Below are 20,005 nucleotides of genomic sequence, written 5' to 3' on the forward strand. Positions count from 1 at the left end.
ATTGTTTTAAGAGGAATGAACACTGGATGTGTTAGCATGTGTAGGATTGGAAATGTGAATAGGTGTCAAAAGTAGGATAGAAATGCCATTAATCAGTGCAAATCCTGATGCAGATGACATGGTTCTTAGGCCTCCTTCTCCCTCCCCAACCTTCCCCCTCACCCCCCCAGGCTCCTGTGTTATCCAAAGTCTGTGCCAAACAGCTCCAAAAAGACAGGAGACCCATTGTCTGCCCTGGATGAGCAGGAACACCCATTTCACAAGGAGCTGCGAGCCCTGACTGTGCATTGCAGGAGGGTGTCCCACACTGCAGGGTTTCCAGCAGCCTCAGAGCACTGAAAACAGCGAGAGGAGCTGCGATTTCTGCCACAGTCACACAGGGTCTCACTGAGGATCTGTATACACACAAGGTATACCCTGCAGAGAGGTACCTTGTGTGGAGATACATCTCCTTGTGTGGGGATGTTCCTGCTCGTGGAGGAAGCTTGGACACCTTACTAGTCACTTTACTCCCAGTATGTGACATGGCGGGTCAGGGGTTATCAGCGAAGGAACCTTAATGATCATCTAGTTTTCCAAGCCCCCCATCCTGGGCAGGGTGACCTCTCACTAGGAGGACGCTCAGGGCCCCATCCAGCCTGGCCTTGAACACTCCCAGGAATGGGGCATCACCAATGTAACGTGTTGTGGGCAGATTAAGAGTGTGGCATGCTCTGAGACTTCTTCAGGTTCTGTCACGAATACTGACCCGCGCACTCACCGGGTAAGAGGAGAGCTCCAGCTCAGCCGGAGGCGGCACCTCTGGGCATGCCCGCGGAGCTGGGCGCCCGGGCACACACCTGGGGCAACCCCGCCATCCCGGAGACCCTTCCCCCGTCCCGTCCCGTCCCGCCCCGTTCAGCGCACCGCACGCCCCGGGGGACGGGGCTGCGCCTCGTCCCGCCCCAGCCCGCACCGCGCAGCGCAGCGCAGGCAGGACGGGAGAGAGGTGCAGGCAGCCCCCAGCCTGCTCCTGCTCCTGCTCCTGCTCCTGCTCCTGCTCCTGCTCCTTCCCAGTGGCCGTTCCTTCTCCTGCCCCGCTCCCGCCCGCGCACAGCCGCGGCAGTGCCCCCCGGGGCGGCGAGGGCCGGGCCCGCCTCAGGATGGCCGCGCCGCCGGGCCCCGCGCTGCTCTGGGCGCTGCTGCCGCCGCTGCTCGCCCTCGGCGCCGCGCAGCCGGGCCCCGGCGGGGCGCAGCCGGGGCTCAGCCTGCACCCGCCCTACTTCAACCTGGCGGCGGCTGCCCGCATCTGGGCCACGGCCACCTGCGGCGAGGCGGCGGGCGGCGGCGGGCGGCCGCAGCTCTTCTGCAAGCTGGTGGGGGGCCCGGCCGCCGCCCCGCTGGGACGCGCCATCCAGGTAACCGGGCATCCCCGGGGTGTGTGTGTGGCGGTGTGTGGTTTTTTGGGATGGTCTCATGTGACCCTGCTGTGCGCGGTCTCGTTTCCTCCTGGCTGAGCGTGTGCCGCGGGCATGGGAAGGGGAGCGTGGACCGGCGGGAGGCCAGGCAGGGAAGCGCCGGGGAGGATGGAGGGAAGCGGACAGCGCACCTGCCCTCAGGTGTCCCGGCACCTCCTGGAGCCACACACCCGCACGGGTGCGGCTGCTGCCGGGCGTGTGTGAGCTGCTCGGGCACCTGGAGTGCCCCGGGGCGGTGTTTTGTGGCCGTGGTCTGCGGTGAGCAGCGAGATCACCGGGGGTAAATCAGCGAGCCTGGGGGAGCGCATGGGACGGGGCTTCGCTGGCAGCTGCTGACTGGACAGCGGGCATCTCTCTGCAGGCGGTGGGAAAAGAGTCCTGGCTTTAGTCAAGTATTTTGTGGTGTTTTGGAAGCACTAAATGTGAAGCTTATCGTCTGTGCCTTGCATTGCTTGTGGGAGGAAGCCAGAGACTTCTTGGGACTCTGACAGGGAGTATAAGCACAGAGGGCAGCAAGGAGCATGCTGTTCTTTCCTAGCATAGCTCAAGATTACTGCACACGTTTTGTGCCAGTCACAAGAAAGATAACAATAAACTGCAAAACTTCTGAAAAAGGATTAATGAAAATATATCTTTCCTTTGGGAGAAACATGTATTTCCACATTTACTAGAGGATAAGGAAGGAGTAACAAATGCACCAAACTGTTGTACTGTGATAGATGCTTGGTATCTGTTTGATCAGAGCTTTGTTAAAGGAAGGGACTTTCCTGAAGCCTCAAACCTTCCAAAGCTATTTTAAAAGTATTTTCTCTTGGTGGGAGGAGAACCAGAAAGAAACTGCAATTTGAAAGGGATTTTGAAAGCTTAACGTTCCACTGTCTGACTTCAGGCAATACAGAAAGCGTACAAGTAAATTTTTAGCATCTTGGAGGAAGAGGTAGTGTTTCAAAGTCCTATGCATGTTTTATAGTGAAATAACCCTTAATATATGGTTTCGGAAAGGGTTGCAATGGATAACAGAGTTGTTCTTCTCATTTTTTAATGAGAATAGGCACTCAAGAGAGGGGGAAAGGACAAAGAAGGTGCAGCATGTGTACTGCCATGTGCCAGAAGGGAGCATGCACCATCATGAAACCTGTCCTTCAGGTCATTGGGCAGCCACAGACAGCACTGTGCTTTGCTCTGGACTTCCCTCTGCCATAACTCCCTGCCTCACAATGAAATCTTCTTATAGCTCTCTCTCTCTTTTTATGTTACCTTATATCTCTGTAGTGCTTTCAGTCATAAAAAAAGCTCAAAGTACTTTGGAGATGGCTGAGTAGTATACAGTTCTAGTAGAGGGAAAACTGGGACACAGGTATTACATGCTTAAACTGAGGTTACAAAAAAAGGTTGTGATGATCAGGAAACTGCTTGGTTTGCTGTTTCTAACACACCTCTAAAGTTTAGGCTCCCATCCTTCCATACTGAATGCAGCACCCATGTTTAAAGTTGCCCGAAACAACCGTGCCGCCAGGTAAATTGTAAACCCAGCAATCCCTCAGCAACTCGCTACAGCCCACTGCTGCAATGAAATCTCAAACCGACATGCCTTGAAATATCAGAAATCACAGGGCAATAAAAATCAGCCAAAGCAAACATCAGATAAACTTGTCAAGCAAGCGGAACGAAGCCTGTGTGCTGCCTCTGATGGTTTTTGCAGTTGTTTCCTTTATATACTAATGCTCAACTAAAAATGAGGATTTGCTGTGTAAAGGAAGAAGGAGGCTAGAAAGGGGGGAGTTCTTCTTAGATACTTGACTTGCAGGTCCTAGGTTAGAGGGCTGTTATGGTTCATGCTCAATTAAAGTTACCAGAAGGACTACTGATAGCTCAGCCCTGGCAGGAGGAAGCATGCTGTGCCTCTCGGAGTGTTTGTGTAAGGACAGATACTTGCAGAATCCCTTTCCACTTTTAACAAAGCCCCATTGAGATACATAACATGAAGCTTCTGTGGTTTACCAGTAGTTGTTGTGGTTCAAGAAGTGCTGGAAAATCTTTCAAAAGGCCAGGGAAATCCAGACAAATCCAGACATGGAAAATGCACAATGTGTGTATTCTCAAGCAACTTCACCTCTCAAGTTCAAAGACACTGTAAATAAGAGAATTTCTTCTTTCATGGAAAATTGGATAGAATTGCATTAAACTTTTACAGAACATGAGCTTACATAGAAGGATTTAAAATCAGCAATTTAAAATCAAGTGGGTTTCTTGAGAGTCGTGAGGGAAGGTCATGTGGCTTTTACAAAGTGATAGGTGTAATAGCCACTGTGCTGTGCTGGTTCAAGTTCAAGTGATACCACACACTTGAGTCACTCTCTTTTGGACTCTCTACAATGCTGGATTGCAGGAGTTGCTCTATGAGTAGGGAAATTGGAAAGGAGGTGCAGAATGTGATCCTCATTCTGGCAAAGGGAGCAGACAGCTCTGCTGCCATTGCTATCTGAAAATAAGGCAAAGAGGAAGAGCAGCCCTAGCATCATTTCCATTGCTCTGCCATTGGTTGTTCTCATTCAGCTTGTCATTTAGTGATGTGTCTTTTAATGAAGCCTGTAATATCCAGCAAATCCAGAAAGAGCATTTGGATGTTGTTTAAAAGTGGTCAGTGGAGTGGCCAGTCCCTTAGTGGGCAGCTCAACCAAGGTTCTTAAGGCAGTAGTGGACATTCACTGTGGAAAGAGGTGGGTTTCCCTTATGTAGCACACTGGCATGTAGGAAATGACTTAATGAGAACAGTGTTGAGTGAAGAAATGCACAACAGTATAAAATATTTCAGCAGCTGATAGATAAGTGGCATGCCTGGTTTTGCCTGCCAGTCTGTCCACAGTGGTGTGCGGGCGTGAGTTAAAGTCTAACTGCATACCTGTCCTGCCCTGCCAGTGGCACAGAGCTGCTGGGTATGAAAAAGGGAACAAATCCTTCATTGTTGTCACTTTCTATAACTTACAGGCAAGACATTTTCATCCCCGTGTGTCCCTGGTCCACACGAGCATATTTCAGCAAACTCTTTCATGCAGTTCCAGGTCTCTCCTTTGCTCAGGAAAAGCAGGGGAAAGGAGGGTAGCAAGGTCACCAGCAAATGCACACCTGCTTGTCTTATGAACTGCAGCCAAAATCAAACCAAGTTTCAAGGCTCAGTCTACTAGAATGGAGACGTGTCCTGTAACAACCAGGCAGAGCACGATGTGCCTGAGATACTGCCAGTGAGAAGGAAGGAAGGCTGCTCTATCCAATAATTTTTTTTCTTTCATTTTTGTTTTGCTGCCTAGTTGGCAGGGTTGCTGGAATGTAATTTAAATAACTGAAACTCCAGCTGTTGCAATGAAATTCTTTGAATTATGTGCCGAAAAAGAGAAAGATGGTATCTTGAGTTCAGATCAAGTGATCTGATATACATATCACTGGAAATCACATAAATGCATGTAAATTAAACTCTTGTGTTTAATACTCACCATTGTTTTCTTCTCATTCAACCTTTCTTTGAGGTTGTTTCCAGATCAGAGCTGAAACTGCTTAACAGCAACTGTTTCCTGTGTACTTCCAGTCTGATCTTTGTGAATGTAATTTAGATCTAAAGACTAGGTTTCAAGCTTATTATAAAGCTATTTAGGGAAATTTGCCCTGTTGTAACATATATGTCAGAACTCAGGTATGCATTTGTCAGGGAGGATGCTCTGATGTGGTAGTAACTGCAGTTGCCAGTGCATGGATTGATTTCTCCGGGTATGGATTTTTGCAGATAGTGACATGATGTTCTTTGTCATCGCTGCAGAAACTGGCAGCGTTGCCTGTAGCTAACACGGGCTGATGTGTATCTGCTGCAGCAAACCACCTGAATCAGACAGAGTCCTGCCCTATTGTAGTTTGTATTAAAGTCAGCCAAACCATCCAAACCATCTTCTCTAACAGAGCTGGAGGAGAATCGTGTTATAACATGACCCCAGCTGTAGTTAACCAGCTCATGTGTGTGAGTATTTTGTCCTCTGAATTGTCAAGAGTTAACCCCCAGCCACATTGGCATTGGCTGTGCTAAATCAGAACAGCTAATGGTAGCCATGTCTTCTGGAAACTGCATTATATTCTGGGCTTTCTGGAAGAGCAGGATGAGGATGCAACTACTGCTAAATGCAGATGCTGAAATCACTGCTACTGATGCAGAAATAGTCAATTCAGTGAACATCTATTTCAGTTTCAAACATCAATTTTCTATTCAGTTTGAAAGGTACAGGATGGTATATTCATATCACATGAGATTGGTGAAGTATTCTCCAATCTAACTATAGTAGATGTTAAGTAAATTCTGCTAAACATCTTAAACTCACCAAGCTTGCAAGACTGCACCCAGCAAGAGTGTGAGAGCTCTTCTGTTACTTCTCTGTAAAAAGTGGACAAGTATGATTTCTCCAGTTACTTTACACTGGTTAGTCTGACAGCTGTAACAAACAAAACAATGGAACTTATATAGGAGTCTGTTAATTCTTAAAGGGTAGGAATGCGCTTCGTGCCTGGCAGTGCAGATTGTGGAAACAACAAAAGATCTGTCACATGCTTTTGATGGTAGCATGTGCTTAGTTGACAAGGTAACATTTGCCCCATTCCCTTTATTTTGAACAGGAGTCAAACACAGTGTCAGCAACTCACAGTCTGATGGATTAAGCAACTGTCCTACTGAAGTAGCCATGGGGGGTGTACTGCCATTCAATGAAAATGTTATTTTTCTACAAAGATCTGTAGCTGGCACAGTTTAGCATTTTCACTGATTATCTCCACCTAGTGTTGGAATAAGAAGTGAATGGGACACTGAAAAGGTCCCTTAATAACTAATTTCAGCAGTTCAGCACTAATCTTAGTAGACTGTAAAATGTGTTTTCTTGGAGATAAAAATAGTTGGTACGGCAAGCCAAGACATGAAATCAAAAGACAATTAAGTTTCCTGAAGTTGATTCATCATTATTGTACAAAGAGCTTAAGAGACTCTCAAAGGGCATCTCTGGATTGTGGCTTTAGTTGTGGACTGGAAATTGGGCAGTAACTTCTTGAAATGAAGGTACAATGGCATTCTTTAAAGGGAACAGTCCGTTGCATTTTACACCCATACATATTGTTTAGAAAACTCGGATTCAGAATGTATTTTAATGGCATGAAAAAATGAAAACAGTGTTATAAAATTCTAATACCAAACTGATAGCCAAGTAACAGAGCTTTTTTTGTTATGGTTTTGTGCATGTGTTCATAGTATTTTAGAAGAATTGAGGATAATTTGTTTGTTGTTCCTAATCCAGTTCTAAGAATCTTTATTTCACTAATTTTCTGCAGATTTCCTGCAGACACCACTGTAGAAATAATATAGGTAATTTCATCAAAATGTCAATAAGTTAATAAGATTAAGATTTACTGTAGTTCCCTTATTAAGATTTCTGAAGCTTTAGTTTGTAACATAAAAGTTAATATGTTTCAGTGTGTAATTTAATTACCAGGGGAATAATTTATACATTAAAAATTATGGTATATAAAGGAACAAAATTTACCCATGTTTTTAGTCAACACCCTAGTTCAGAATCTCCATTAACCAAACAACCACGTGCTATCAATGTGTAAGATGTTGTCTGAGACCATGTTTTTGATTGATTGTGTTTCAGGGCCAGTTTTGTGATTACTGCAATGCTGCTGATCCCAGCAAAGCTCACCCAATAACCAATGCCATTGATGGCACTGAGAGCTGGTGGCAAAGTCCCCCTCTTTCCATGGGCTTGAAGTACAATGAAGTCAATGTCACCTTAGACCTGGGGCAGGTGAGTGCCTGAGCTATGGGGTGAAGTGTGATCATTTCTTGCACTTGTGCATATGCTTTGCAGTTGGGAGAGATGTTTGAGCTGGTGATTTTTACTTCCTGACATCACTTCCAGCTTTTTTGTCCGGTTTATGTTCTGTATTATTTTACCAAGGTGACTGTATAAAGTGATTGTTTTCTTTTAGGAATTTTGATGATGGAAGTTCTTGCCACTGGGATCATACAGATGTAGTGGTGGTGTACTTTCTTTCACAGACACTGTAACTCATTAATTTGAAGCGGCATGGGGGGACCTCTCAGTTGAAACTTGAACTCTACTTTCTGTTTAATATTCCCCTTTTCCATGAGCTTAGAGAGAGAGAGGCTTCATGATCTCTGTGGATGTGCGCATTTTGAGAATAATGTTTGGAATCTGCTTTTGCCTCAGGGGTCTGTCTGGTTTCTCTGTCATCCAGCAAGATCTTCAAGATAGACAGAAGAATACTGATAAGGTGGTCTAAAAGGGAAGGGACAGCAAAACCAGTGTAATATGAATTAGTAATGAGACAGTAACAAGAACACCCATATTTCCCCTGCAAGCAATAGGCAAGTAGCTAAGAGTGAAGCCTCTGTATCTGTTTTTTAAGCCACAGGGATGGGTTCTCAGCTGCCGTGATTGGGTGCTGATCCAGTGAAGTTAGTTACACTGTGCAAGTTCACACAGTGTGAAAACTCATGTTTATAAATACATATGTAGGCCTGCAAAATATATGTATCCACATGCATCTGGTTTTTGGACTGCAGTAATTGCTTATTGACTGATTCTACAGGACAGGATTTTTTGAGTAGACTTTCAGTTTAGTTGACAGTGAAGTGGGGGATAACTGAGAATGTATTTCTCTGTGAGACTTAACTGCCTTTTTGCTGGGGATTCAGGTGCAACTTATTTTACATCTTGTCTTACATGGTGTTCTAATACTCTTGTTCCTCCCATGGGTGGAATGGTTCTCATTTTGAGGTTATCCTCAGTCAATGTTTCTGTATCCAGTAGAGCTGCAGTGCAGAAAGGCCATACTAAGCTTATTTTCCTGCTGTGCACTTTTTACCTTCCTTGGAGGACCTACTGACAGACACCTTACTTTTTATGTGCTGATTAAAGTTCTGAGAAACTTCTTTCCTTGAGAGGGGGGATATGAGCTAAGTGTCCTCTTTTTATGGGACTCCTTGGACACCAGCAGCTGTGTGCTAAGATTTCTGTAGTTGTTAAAGGTTTTCTTAGAATGAGGTTGTGTGTTTCTCATTACTCTGGTACTACGTGGAAACATGACTCTGAATTCCCTTTCTTGGAAAGGAAGGTAATCAAAGGCAAAGGTGAAAATCACTCCATGTCTCGTGATCAGGAATGAATCATTTTAGCTGGTGGATACATGAGGGTTTGGTAAGATTAATGTGATTTTTTTTTTCCCCACTTCACAGACTTTCATCATTTAACTGCTTTCATCCAGTTAAACCTTAATCTCAGGATTTGTTTAAACTTGAGATTCACTTTTGACATTTTGCTTAGTATTTTCACTCCCAAATTTATCCAGTAGCACAGAATACTAATAATAATGAAGAACATTAAGTACTGTCACAGAGTAAGTCTGCAAAAGTGAACAGGTAAGCACTGAGATCCCAATTCATCTTACCTTATTTCCTGGTCCTAAATATTAAGAGTTTGGTGTGTCTTAATGATGCAGACTTCCTTAGTAATTGACAGAGACAATTTTTCAGAGTGCAATTCCCCTTCAACTGAGCTGAAATGAAGGTTTTGGGTTTTAAGGAAAAACAAATCTTAAAGTTAGATGTGTATCTAAATACAGAACAGAAAAGATAACAGGGATGTAGTTTTCTTCACTAATTATTTGTCCTTTTTGTTTGTTTGGGTTTTGTTTTGTTTTGTTTTGTTTTGTTTCTTTTTAATACAAGTTACTTTTTTCTGCAAACAAAAAATGGAGAAGTTTTTTGTTGCCCAGAACATGACAAACATGTACAAATGCGTGCTGGGAAGCAATGACTGAGTGTAAGCTGGTCATCAAGCATCCACAATTAGAGGAAGCAGGACATGGTGCAAAGTGAAAAGCTTTTATTTTCTGCATTCCTGCCATTATATCTTTATGATTGAGAGCAGAGTCCCAATGGAGCCTCCTGCCATGGTCACACGACAGTATTTAATTGAAGAGCTGCACCATGACGGAAGTTTTAGTGCTCACTACAGTGAAGTTGGAACAGAACACCCACCTGGTGCTGCTTCTCTTTCACAAGGGCTTGGGTGATTTTGAAAGTCACAATGCCTTCAGGCTGTTAAATCTGTTTGCAAGAAGAATGCTCATTTTGCTGTACTTCGTAATATGAGAAAAAGCAAAAACCTGAAAGCAAAACCCCTGCTTTACTTCCCTTTCTGACTTTCTGTACTATAGTTACATTTCCAATCAATCACAGTCCTTCCAAATAACAATTATAATGTTGATCCCTGAGGCACTCTCTCCTTTCTGTTAACATACCTGCTTACACTGTGGCTATTCCCGACTTGTTTGAAATATTTGGATCAAATGAAATCTCAGTTATTCCTCTAATTGGTTATGGTTTTCCCAATGTAGTTTTTAACTGCTTTTAAACTTCTGAATCCAGTATGTCTGACTGAATTTCATTGCCCTTCCCCTGACTCTTTGGATTGCCTAATTTCAACAGGTGTGTTCTCATCTTTGGCTTGCTTGATGCTCTGCAGATATTACAGTAACACTGCCCCAGGTATTTTTCTGAACTCTCTCTTCAGAAGAAATGAAAGTTCAGGATAGCGTGATAGCGTATGATGAAAAAGAAATGTCCAACTACAAAAAGTAGTTCAAAGAAGTATAGCCCATATATTTTATTGTTGCTTTTTGTTATGTATAATTTTTTTATTTTTGCTGTGCATTTTGGCAACAATATAGTGCTGAAAGACTCAGACTCAGTGGAATTTTGAGCACTAATGTGTTGAATAGTTCTTATGTAGTGATACTATTAGTCACTGTTGTAAATTAAAAGTACACAGTGGAATGCAATGTCCAAATTAGTACTTTTATTAGGGATAGAGGGCAACTCAACCATAAATTAAAGCTAAGTGGTGTGGCCTGTGGAGGGAGGACTTTATGCTTTTATGTTTTCTACCAGTCAAAGCATATAAACATTTTGTAAATAGCCTCACAGTTTGGCAAATCTTCTGAGTTGCTTTTATATGGTAGAAGTCTAACTTTTATATTTGGTAGCAATTATTTGATTTACAAACAATATTTGTTGCTTGGAATATTATTCAGCTTTGGCTAAATTGTTGAGAACTAAAACCAATTGTTCTTGCAAAAGACTGACATGGTAATTTAAAATGTTTCTGAAGTTACAGTTAATTTAAGTGTCATTCTGTAAAATAGGTGTCCTGTGCTCACTTATTCTGTAGGGAGAAATTCTCAAGGTGGTGGGAGATTTAACTGAACTGGGCTCCCAAAAATAGTCATTGCACTCATTGTGCTTGGCTTTTGAAAACTTTGTATTATCACTGACCCTGAAATCAGACTCAGCTTTAGCCTGAAGTTGCATAACCTCTATAATAACACTGGGAAGTCCTACAGATTAGGGCATGAAACCACTGCACAAGGCTTCTGCAGTGCTACAGAGCTATGCCTCAGTGACACAAAGCCCTTCCTCTGGAACCCTCCACAGCTCTGAATCCACAGCAGCACCAAGCCCTCCTCTGCTGTTCTGGTTCACGCTGGGGAAAAAAGGGGCTTTTAAGCTTGGGGAAGTACACAAAAATGGGGATGCTAACAGCAAAGAAGTGTTCCTTTGTATTAGAGAACTCTGGTTCTGAGTATTTCAGTTTGTGCAGGAAGCTGATTTCGGATTGTGCTGCAGAACAGTATGCTTTGAAATTAGTTGTGATTTTTGGCTTATACCACAGAAAGGTGCATCTAGTTGTGAACTCTAGAGTAACACAACTTCATCCGATGAAGTAACATCTGTCTGATAGAATCTTCTAAAAGTTGGATCACGTAATTCATGTTTCATTTATTCCTAGGTCATACTACAAGCAACTCATTCAGAGTTGAGCTACCAGCCTTAATAAGGAAAATACCTTAAAATACGTTCTTTCTTGCTCATATGATTTCCTATAAGTTGTAGTCAAGGTGTTGTGGTTTTTTTTAAGCTTTAATCACAGCCCTTTTCAATGGCTCAGCATTTTTTTCTTGTGGTTGCATTAGTTGCATGTCATAGGTTTTAAAATGCTTTTCTGATACTAATTTAATATTATTCTGAAAATATATAGGAGAAAACCTCACAAGTCTTGTTCTGCTTTCCTTTTCTGACTCTGTCTTCCTTTGGCTCTTCTTCAGCATTCCTTTAGGAAGGCCTTGGTTCCCACTCATAGATCTCACTTCACTCCCTTCATGTCTGTACTTCTGCTTCCCCCATCTTCCTTTCCCTGCTCATTCCTACATGTAACTTTAATTTTTGTGATATGTTGTTCTAAATAGTTTTAACCCAGTGTAGTAAAAGCAGAACCTCTGCTTGTTGTCTCTAATCCTTTGCACTTTCCTAGATTTCTTCCCAGTGTTGACAGTCCTACTGTGTTCCTTCTACTTTGGACTGCAGCCCTCATAAGGAGACATTTTTCTTCTGGACAACTGAGGGCTGAATCGTACAAACAAATCCTTTCCCATATCAATAGCTTCAGTGTTCTGTGAAGAAATAGGCCATATGTAAGAAATAATTATGAGCATTGAGTTGGTCGTTGTCCAGATCCTAATGGAAAAGTGGCTGCATGAAAAATTTCAGGGAAACAATCGAGACTCATTGATGTAGCAGCCTGCAGCCTTGGCAAAAAGACCAAAGACTGGTTGAATGTGGAGAAAGGACTATCATTTTGTCTCTGGATGCAGTTCTTCCTTCTAGAGCCCATGCCATATAGGGAGAGCTTCTTCCTTCTGATCCTGCCATCAACTGGGTCAGAACAAAGATGTCCAGATGTGTCTATGAGGTCTTTTCAGAGGCACTGACTCACTTAACTAAAGACATTTTTCAGCATCAGTGGCTGATTAAAGGAAAGCATGATGTGAATGCAGCATGGCCAGGGATAACTGAACAATATTGGAAATTCTGTGCTTATTCCTGGCTTCTTCACACCAGACTAGGAAGCTGGACCACAAGGAATGACTTCAGCATGCTGTGCAGTGGGAGCCTCTGCAGGCACTGTCACTGTTTGTGCAGTGCAGTCATTGCTGTGTACATGTGCACTCAGTTAAGCTGGATGGAACACACTCAGGAGGTCTGATGCCTCTCAGGTACTACCCACACACGATTTTCTCTGCAGCTCTGCTACAACAATTTTTCCACATACCCAGACAGTAGCTGAGTAGCTGGCAACTCCAGAAGTGCTGACTCATCTCTCTCTAGTTGGCATTTTTTTGTATTGCCATCTACGTTACAAAATACATGGTTGGGAATTGACCAATACTGACTGTCAGGAGTGCTTTATACAGTACCTGGATCTGCCAGGGTGCCTCAAGTCCTACTGAGATGTTTGAATGAAAGGACTGCTTCCCTCTTTGCAGCATCAAGAAATCAAAGCCTTTAGTTTTAGCTGGAGTTTGCAGGATATTTATTTCATTTGAACAGATTGATGCTTTTGTGGCTTGGTCTCTGAGAGGAAACAATGCTCAAGACCTTTTGGCTTCATTACACCAGGAGACCAGTGGGCATGCACACGCCAACCCTATGCAGTCAGGGGCACTAAGGTGTGTTCTGGAGCAGGTGCTGAGCACAGTTCACAGTCCTTGAATCCCTCTCCTGCATCAGCCTCCCTTTGAAAAGTTTAATTTTTGTACTGAGTCATACTGGATTTTTGTCTCTTCTGAGCAATCTGCAACACCAACCCCATTATTCAAGATAATGAAAGAAACCTGCAACGACAACCAAACCATGCTGAGGGAAGTTTTGGTGGTGCAGCTGTATCTGCCAATAACAGTCTGAGGAAATTTCACCCTGCTGGAAACAGATTCAAATTAAACGAAGAAAGATTGCTGTGATAACTTTTTGAATGCATCTAAAGATCTACAGAATGCCTCAGAGGGATGGTCTACCTGGATTTAGTTGGATTCTTGCTACTGCCACATTCCAGGACTTTTTATTCTTCATGAGCCAAAAAGGAAGAACAATCTTTTCCTACAGAAGCAATACACACAACATCATGATTGTTTGGAACATAGTGTGTTTTTTTTCTTTTGTGCTAGTTTATGTCCAGCACTCATCTAACAAGTCATTTCAGTGTTTTAGTATTCTGGTCTGAGTTCATGGTGTCAGGAATGGAGGAAAATGTGCTATACCTTTATATATTAATATCTAACTTTTATCCATTTTTAATGATTTCTAGGATTTAAAAAAATCTTGGAAATTTCTCTATGTAAAGAGTTGTTTAAACTTTTAAGGAGAAAATAGAGAAAACATTTTAAACTAATATTATTGAGAATTTTAGCATTCTCTTGAAAATGCAGCAGGTAACAGGAAATTTTATTTCTGTTGGTTTAAAATAAGTAGTGTGCATGCTGTTAGAGATCAAGAATATTGTATCATTAACAATAATACTACAGTGTAGCTCTCAATCAATTTAAATGACCTCTTTTAATATAATTTTAAGGTCACCTGAAAGAGTTTTTATAGGAATCTCTCTTTTTATAATGTAATATTGTTAGTGCATAATACTGAATTTTAATTCTCATTCTCAGAGGAGGAGGGCATTTTGTTCATTCTACTGGATGACTTTTAAAACCTTTTTCTGGGTTTTTGTGATTCATTAAGGCCATTGGCTGCTAGAACATTTTAAATCTGAACAAACCTGAGTGAACAAAAAAAGGTCACATCAATGTGGAATTGATTAAATTCCAGCTGTTGATAATCCTTCAGGTTTGACCTATGGTGCTGGATTACAGCAGGATATGATGTTTGAGTCTTACAGTAATACATCCTCTTTTAAACATGCATTTCCAGAGTGCATTGTTTCCATTACTGGAAATAAAATGCTGTTTCCACTTTTAAATTCAGTTCTTTATTCATATAAGAAAATGGTCAGAATTTTGATTAAGTCATATTTCTGTGATTTTTTGGAAAATTTTACTATTATATAAATATACCAAAATGCTGACTTACAGTTTTAACATTATTTCTGAGAGATTGTTGTTTTTTATGAAACAAATTTGGCTTAAAAGCAACCAAATAAACATTTTTTCAACAATTAAGACTCTTTTTTTTCTCAGAACTAAATGGCTGAAGGAAAACGTTGCTTTGAGTTTTGCCTTTTTCTCAGGGTAGGTCCTAGGTCAGGATCAAGATTTTAAGTATTGAAATGCCATCTTAGAATATGTGATTAAAATTGGCTTTAATGGTTGCTTTTCTAGATCTTATGTCAGCAAGGTTACTCTTTTATCTTCACATGGGATTTATTTGCTAAGCCAAGGATTATTTTTCTTCTGTTGTTGTCTCATCAGATCTGGAGAGAGACCATTCGTCAACTTGGTCAGCATTTAATCTTAGTGGAAGTTTAGATGTTCAAGTGCCATTCTACATCCTTGATCCAGGCCAAAACCAGATCATAGGCACTCATGTGAAGTCAGAAGCAGGACAGATGATAGGCATGGTGACTATGTTTTGGTGATATGTTGTCATTAACTAACACTAACTTAATTTTTATCAGACCTGTCCCTTTTCCCTTTCTGAATGTGCCCGTACAGACCTGAGCAATGTCTCAAACTGAGAGATGGAAGGAGAGTGTCATGTGAATATGAGGTTTTCATGTACCACAGAACTGTGGAGTTGCCATACTTCTTTTTTTTCCTTCCATTTGCTATTTGCATGGAAATATGCAAGGAGTGGTGCTGGGTGGCAGTTCTTTAAGCATTGGCTGACTTGCAGAGTTCCTGATACAATACACATTTTGAAGAGTAGGTGTAAGGTCACTTGTAAATGATCCACAATGTCACTACAAGCAGTGGAGCCCTGGAAAAGGCAGGACATTGTCTATATGCTTCCTTTATTTCCTCTTGAGCTTTCCAAACCACTTGACTTGGTTAAATCTGTATCAGTCAACACACAGAGTGTTATCAGCACTTGCTAACATGCATGTCAAATGGGACTCCCAAAGATCTTAAGACATAGGGGAAGAAAGACAATGTATTAATGTTGCCTGCCAGTGCAAATCTGGTTTTAACAGGCAAATGACCCTTGAGAGATTCAGCTGACCAAAAGTGAGAACATGAAGCACAATTTTTTTTAGGAGTTTCAGAACTATTATGCTTTCCTAGAATAATACTAATCTTTGCACTGAGTGGCCATACCAGATGACATGTAATGTCTGTATGGCCAATATCTCTACTCTGAAACTTGACAGTGAAGTAGCAAAAGTTACTCAGGCAAAGAGTATCAGAAACTCAGTAAGAGCAATCTTGCCACTGTCCCCAAAGTACTCACCTATTTCTGACAGTGGCTAAAATCAAACTTTCCATCAGCATTTTGAGGGCATTACTCCACTTGTGCAGTCATGGAGCATAGGTTTTGACATGGCTCTGTCAACAGAAAGGCTGCTGCTTACTCTGCTCAGTGTTGTTGTCTAGTAAGTAATTTTTCCTACGGAGATAATGTCTGTTTGCTAATCTAATATCTCCGGAAGTAAAGCTGGTGCTTTTCAGGCTGTGTTTAATAGCAGGTTAAATTTCAGCACTAACAGAAAAGTTGGGTTATTTTCCTCCTGGTTCTCTCTGCACTGATCTAAGTCAGCATCATTCAACAAAGCAAAAGTTTCTGAAATAGGTTTCAAGGTGCAATACCTGCTGCAGTGATGCCTTGGTGTGTGTGTCTAACAGGGGCTTGCCCTGGAAAGTAGTTGTACATACTACATAAATGAATGCAGAACAAAAAATTTTCACTTTTTTTCTTCTGTGATGTGAGTTATTATCATGAGAACATGCTCCATGAAGTGCCTGAATTCCTTCCATTTCTTCTTGAGGTTTTACTTTCTACTGTGAATACAGTATACAGGTGTTCAGAAGCTGATGTCTGAAACAGATGTGTGAGCATGGAGGCTGCATGTAACCATGGGATTGTCATGTGCAGAGCTGGTTAGGGACAAGTATTTCCAGGTATCTGTTTCACTGCATTATTTGCCATTTGCTTCTGTCTCTTGGTGGTCCCATTTGGTATGACAGCTATTGAATTGTTCCTGGCTGACAGCTGAATGGGCCAGGGATGCCAAAAGATGCTGTTCCCAGTTCATGGTTGAGAGCTTGTAGGTACTTGTGGTTTGGAGTCTAATAAACTTTGCAAAGTATTAGCTTCAGGGTTATGACATTCATGAGGTATGAGCAAAGATAAACTGCTTGGGTGTATTTGATGTGGAGGCTCTGGGAGCAGTTACTTGACAAACTGCTGACTGCAGTCTCTCCCATCAAAGTGAGAATCTCCTGCCAGCAGATGATTCTCAGTTGAGGTTGTTGAGGGGGAAATTCCAGTGCAGCTTCACTTTAATATTGAGTGTACCTCAGTATTGGTTCACTTTTATTGACAGCTCCATCCATGTCATGGTTTAATTTTTAAATGGCCCTTAGAATCAATCTGTGTTTAGCTTTTTATGTAAAGGTAATTTTTATTGATGTCCTGGTTTTTAGATAGACTGTGGACTATCCCAAGACAGAGTAAGACTTCCTGTCTTCTAAGACCCATTTCTTCTCTAGTGTTTGGAAGCCCTCTGTGTGATACACAATGAGCACCTAAAGAAGCCAGATGAAACTCTTGGCCTTGGGAACCTTGAGCTGATGGAGCTCTTTGAGCTGTTTCAGACTGCTGTAGCTGAATGAGCTACCAGTTACAAAAATCTCTCCTGTGCTATTTGACCCCCACAAACTCTGGGGTGGCTTGCTTCCCTTACTTGGAAGGTCTGTCAAGAAGCAAATTCATCTGGAAATAATCTTAACATGAGGGAGTGGGTGGCTGGGATTATTATCAACCAAAGGAGTACCAATGTAAAGGGTATTTGCATTTTCTCTTCCATGATTTTGATATGCCTTAGCTGCAAGCACAATTACGTGCTTGGAATGCGTCACAAATATCCCAGGGTGCTGCAGAAGCAGCTTAGTTGAGCGATACAACTTTTCCAGGTTGAGTACTGTACCCTTAACACACCCAAGCAATCAGTCAGCTGCACAACAGACCGGTTTTGAAATGTGGGAGATGGCGTTTAACACAGTCCTTTGCAGGTGTCTTAATGGTCTTGAACACATTGCCAAGTGAAGAAGCTAGCTGAGAATCTGGCCTCTGATTTTAGTGGGAATGAAACTGCAGAGAACTGCTCAGAGTTCTTCTCCCTGTGCACTAAAGAAAAAGTGTTTATTTGCATTAGTTTTATTATTGCTGTGCTTTTTTATATTAAAAAAAAGCTCCTGACAAGATCTATGTATATTCTATTACCAGCTCTTCCATGTTGCCTATATCCTTATCAAGTTTGCAAATTCTCCTCGTCCAGACCTCTGGGTCTTGGAAAGATCGGTGGACTTTGGAAAAACTTACACTCCCTGGCAATATTTTGCTTGTAAGTATTAATCCTTGTGTCACTGGTCTTTTTGGGAAAGGTTTCTTTAATAATTTTCTCAGTAGCAGCAAAATTAAACCATGGGGCTTGCTGAAGATTTCACCTGCAGAGAAGACAATGAATGTTAAATATGTTTATTTATTATTCTTTTCTTATTTAGCCACAGTAAATTAGTGATAGGAGTGTATGAGTATGGTATCTTGAAAGTGTAACTCAGCACATGAATATTTTTCACTTTTTTAGAAATTTCTGATTTGTTTTATTTCTCTTGTTTTTTGGGAATGTCAGAACTTTGGTGTCCTTCATCCCTTGGGACCCTGGAATTTCTTGCAAAAATCAAAGTGAAATACAAATGCAAAATCTTGTAGTAGCTATATAGATTTTTTTTCTGGTGATGATATGAGAAATACTGTGCCCTGTCTTGTCAGGCATCACTGAATTGCTTAGGAAGAGAGATTATTGTTTTGAGGAATGCCTGTTACTCTGCTGAGTGACCCAATCACTGTTATTACTCTATTATTTGGAGAATTTACCTGAAAGCACAGGGGATACTTGTCTGCTAATTTAAATTAGAACAATAGGGACTATTTTATAGAAAATTAATTTTGTTCTTCCTTGACTAGACTCGAGATTAGATTGCTTGGAGCACTTTGGAAAGGAAGCAAATCTTCCCGTGAGGAGGGACAGCGATGTCCTGTGCACCACCGAGTACTCTCGCATTCTGCCTCTTGAAAATGGAGAGGTAGGTGCTTTCAGGAAGGCATGTGTGATGCTGGAAGCAAACATCACTGCTTTCAGAAGTTTGTTTGAAGTAATTTTTTAGTTATGACTGGTTGAATCTCTATCAGTAAGTCCATAACCTAAACCTCAGTGAAATTTCGGGACCGTGTCCTGACTCTTCTTAATTTTCACCATTCCCTATGGGGGTGGGAGCTGCTCAGGGAAACCTGATATTTGATATTTATCATCATTTATGTACCTCACTATAGCCATGTGCATTTGAAGGTCTTGACTGCATTTTCTGAATACTTCCAATGTGCATGGCAAAACTTGGCGCACCAGAATTGCTCACATGAGTAAAGACTGTAGAAACAGATACTTACCATTCAATAGTAGCTTCTAAAAAGAAAAAAAGCTGCATTTTTTAATACATTTTTATAATACAAAGCTACATGTTTATAATATAATAAAAGTATTTGGAAAACATTGCTTTGATTTTAGCCATTGTTCTTTGCTAGGCAGAGCTGTGACTTGTATTCTTGTACTACTTGAATGAATGTTAAACTCCTGGATGTGCTGATGGCTCCTCCTGGCATTCTCCTCTTAGGCCTGATGTTGTTAAAATCCAGATTTGAACTCCTCAAGAGTTATTCAGAGTTTTGAGCAGATGGATCTAGGGTTTCATATTAAAATAGAATTTATTTCTTAAAGTATCTGTAAGATTTTCCTAATCAGATATTGTAAAGATTAATTTCCACAGAAGAACATTGCTGGTGCCAATCCCTATTACATGCTCTATGATTTTTCTTGAAGGAATTGTGCTGCAATTGGAACAATCATCATACCCTTGTTATGTGCTTCAGAATGCAGGAGCCATTTGAAAATAGAAATCTGTTATTTGGATGGTTATAAATAAATTCGAATCTTTTACTGAGCCCTGTACATCCAAACTAGGCTTTTCATTCAGTAGAGATTCATGATTGCTGAGTTACTGGCAGCTGTTTCTTTAAAAAATAAAAAAGTATTGGATCCCTTGTTTTGGATGTCAGAGAAACCTGCTTTCATGTGAGGGGATTTTCTAAAGCAACACTGTGTACTTTCTTCCAGCAGACCATTAATATGCTCGCAGGCACTGGACCTGCTAACAATAATATTTTCCAGGAATGTTTATGCCTTGACCCAAAAATAAATGTGCTTTGGGAAAGAGCCAAAATCTGATGTTTTTAATCAGGCTAAACTTCCATTGACACTGTCAATTGTTCAAACAACTACTTGCATCTATTCCTATTGTTTTTTCCTATTAAAAATGTACTTTTTGCATGCTATACCTGATGTTTTCAGAACAGATAGAGGCACTTTTTTTTTTCTGATTTG

The 20,005-nt window shown here is 41.5% G+C and overlaps 1 protein-coding gene across 2 annotated transcripts in view; it reads left to right on the top strand.

Moving 5' to 3' along the window:
- Positions 1–953: 953 nt before the first annotated feature.
- The window catches only part of LAMA3 (laminin subunit alpha 3), a 106,170-nt gene continuing 87,118 nt past the window's right edge, over positions 954–20,005 (top strand). For both annotated transcript variants that reach the window (XM_071418332.1, XM_071418340.1), the window contains exons 1-4: positions 954–1,397; positions 7,136–7,288; positions 17,794–17,911; positions 18,535–18,653. In XM_071418332.1, the coding sequence (XP_071274433.1) occupies positions 1,143–1,397; positions 7,136–7,288; positions 17,794–17,911; positions 18,535–18,653 (645 nt within the window). In that variant the 5' untranslated portion in view covers positions 954–1,142. The remainder of the gene's footprint in view (positions 1,398–7,135; positions 7,289–17,793; positions 17,912–18,534; positions 18,654–20,005) is intronic.

Source organism: Agelaius tricolor, unplaced genomic scaffold (genome assembly GCF_023055355.1).
Source record: "Agelaius tricolor isolate 1412-34295 unplaced genomic scaffold, bAgeTri1.0.p SCAF_2, whole genome shotgun sequence".
NCBI classification, from domain to species: Eukaryota; Metazoa; Chordata; class Aves; order Passeriformes; family Icteridae; genus Agelaius; species Agelaius tricolor.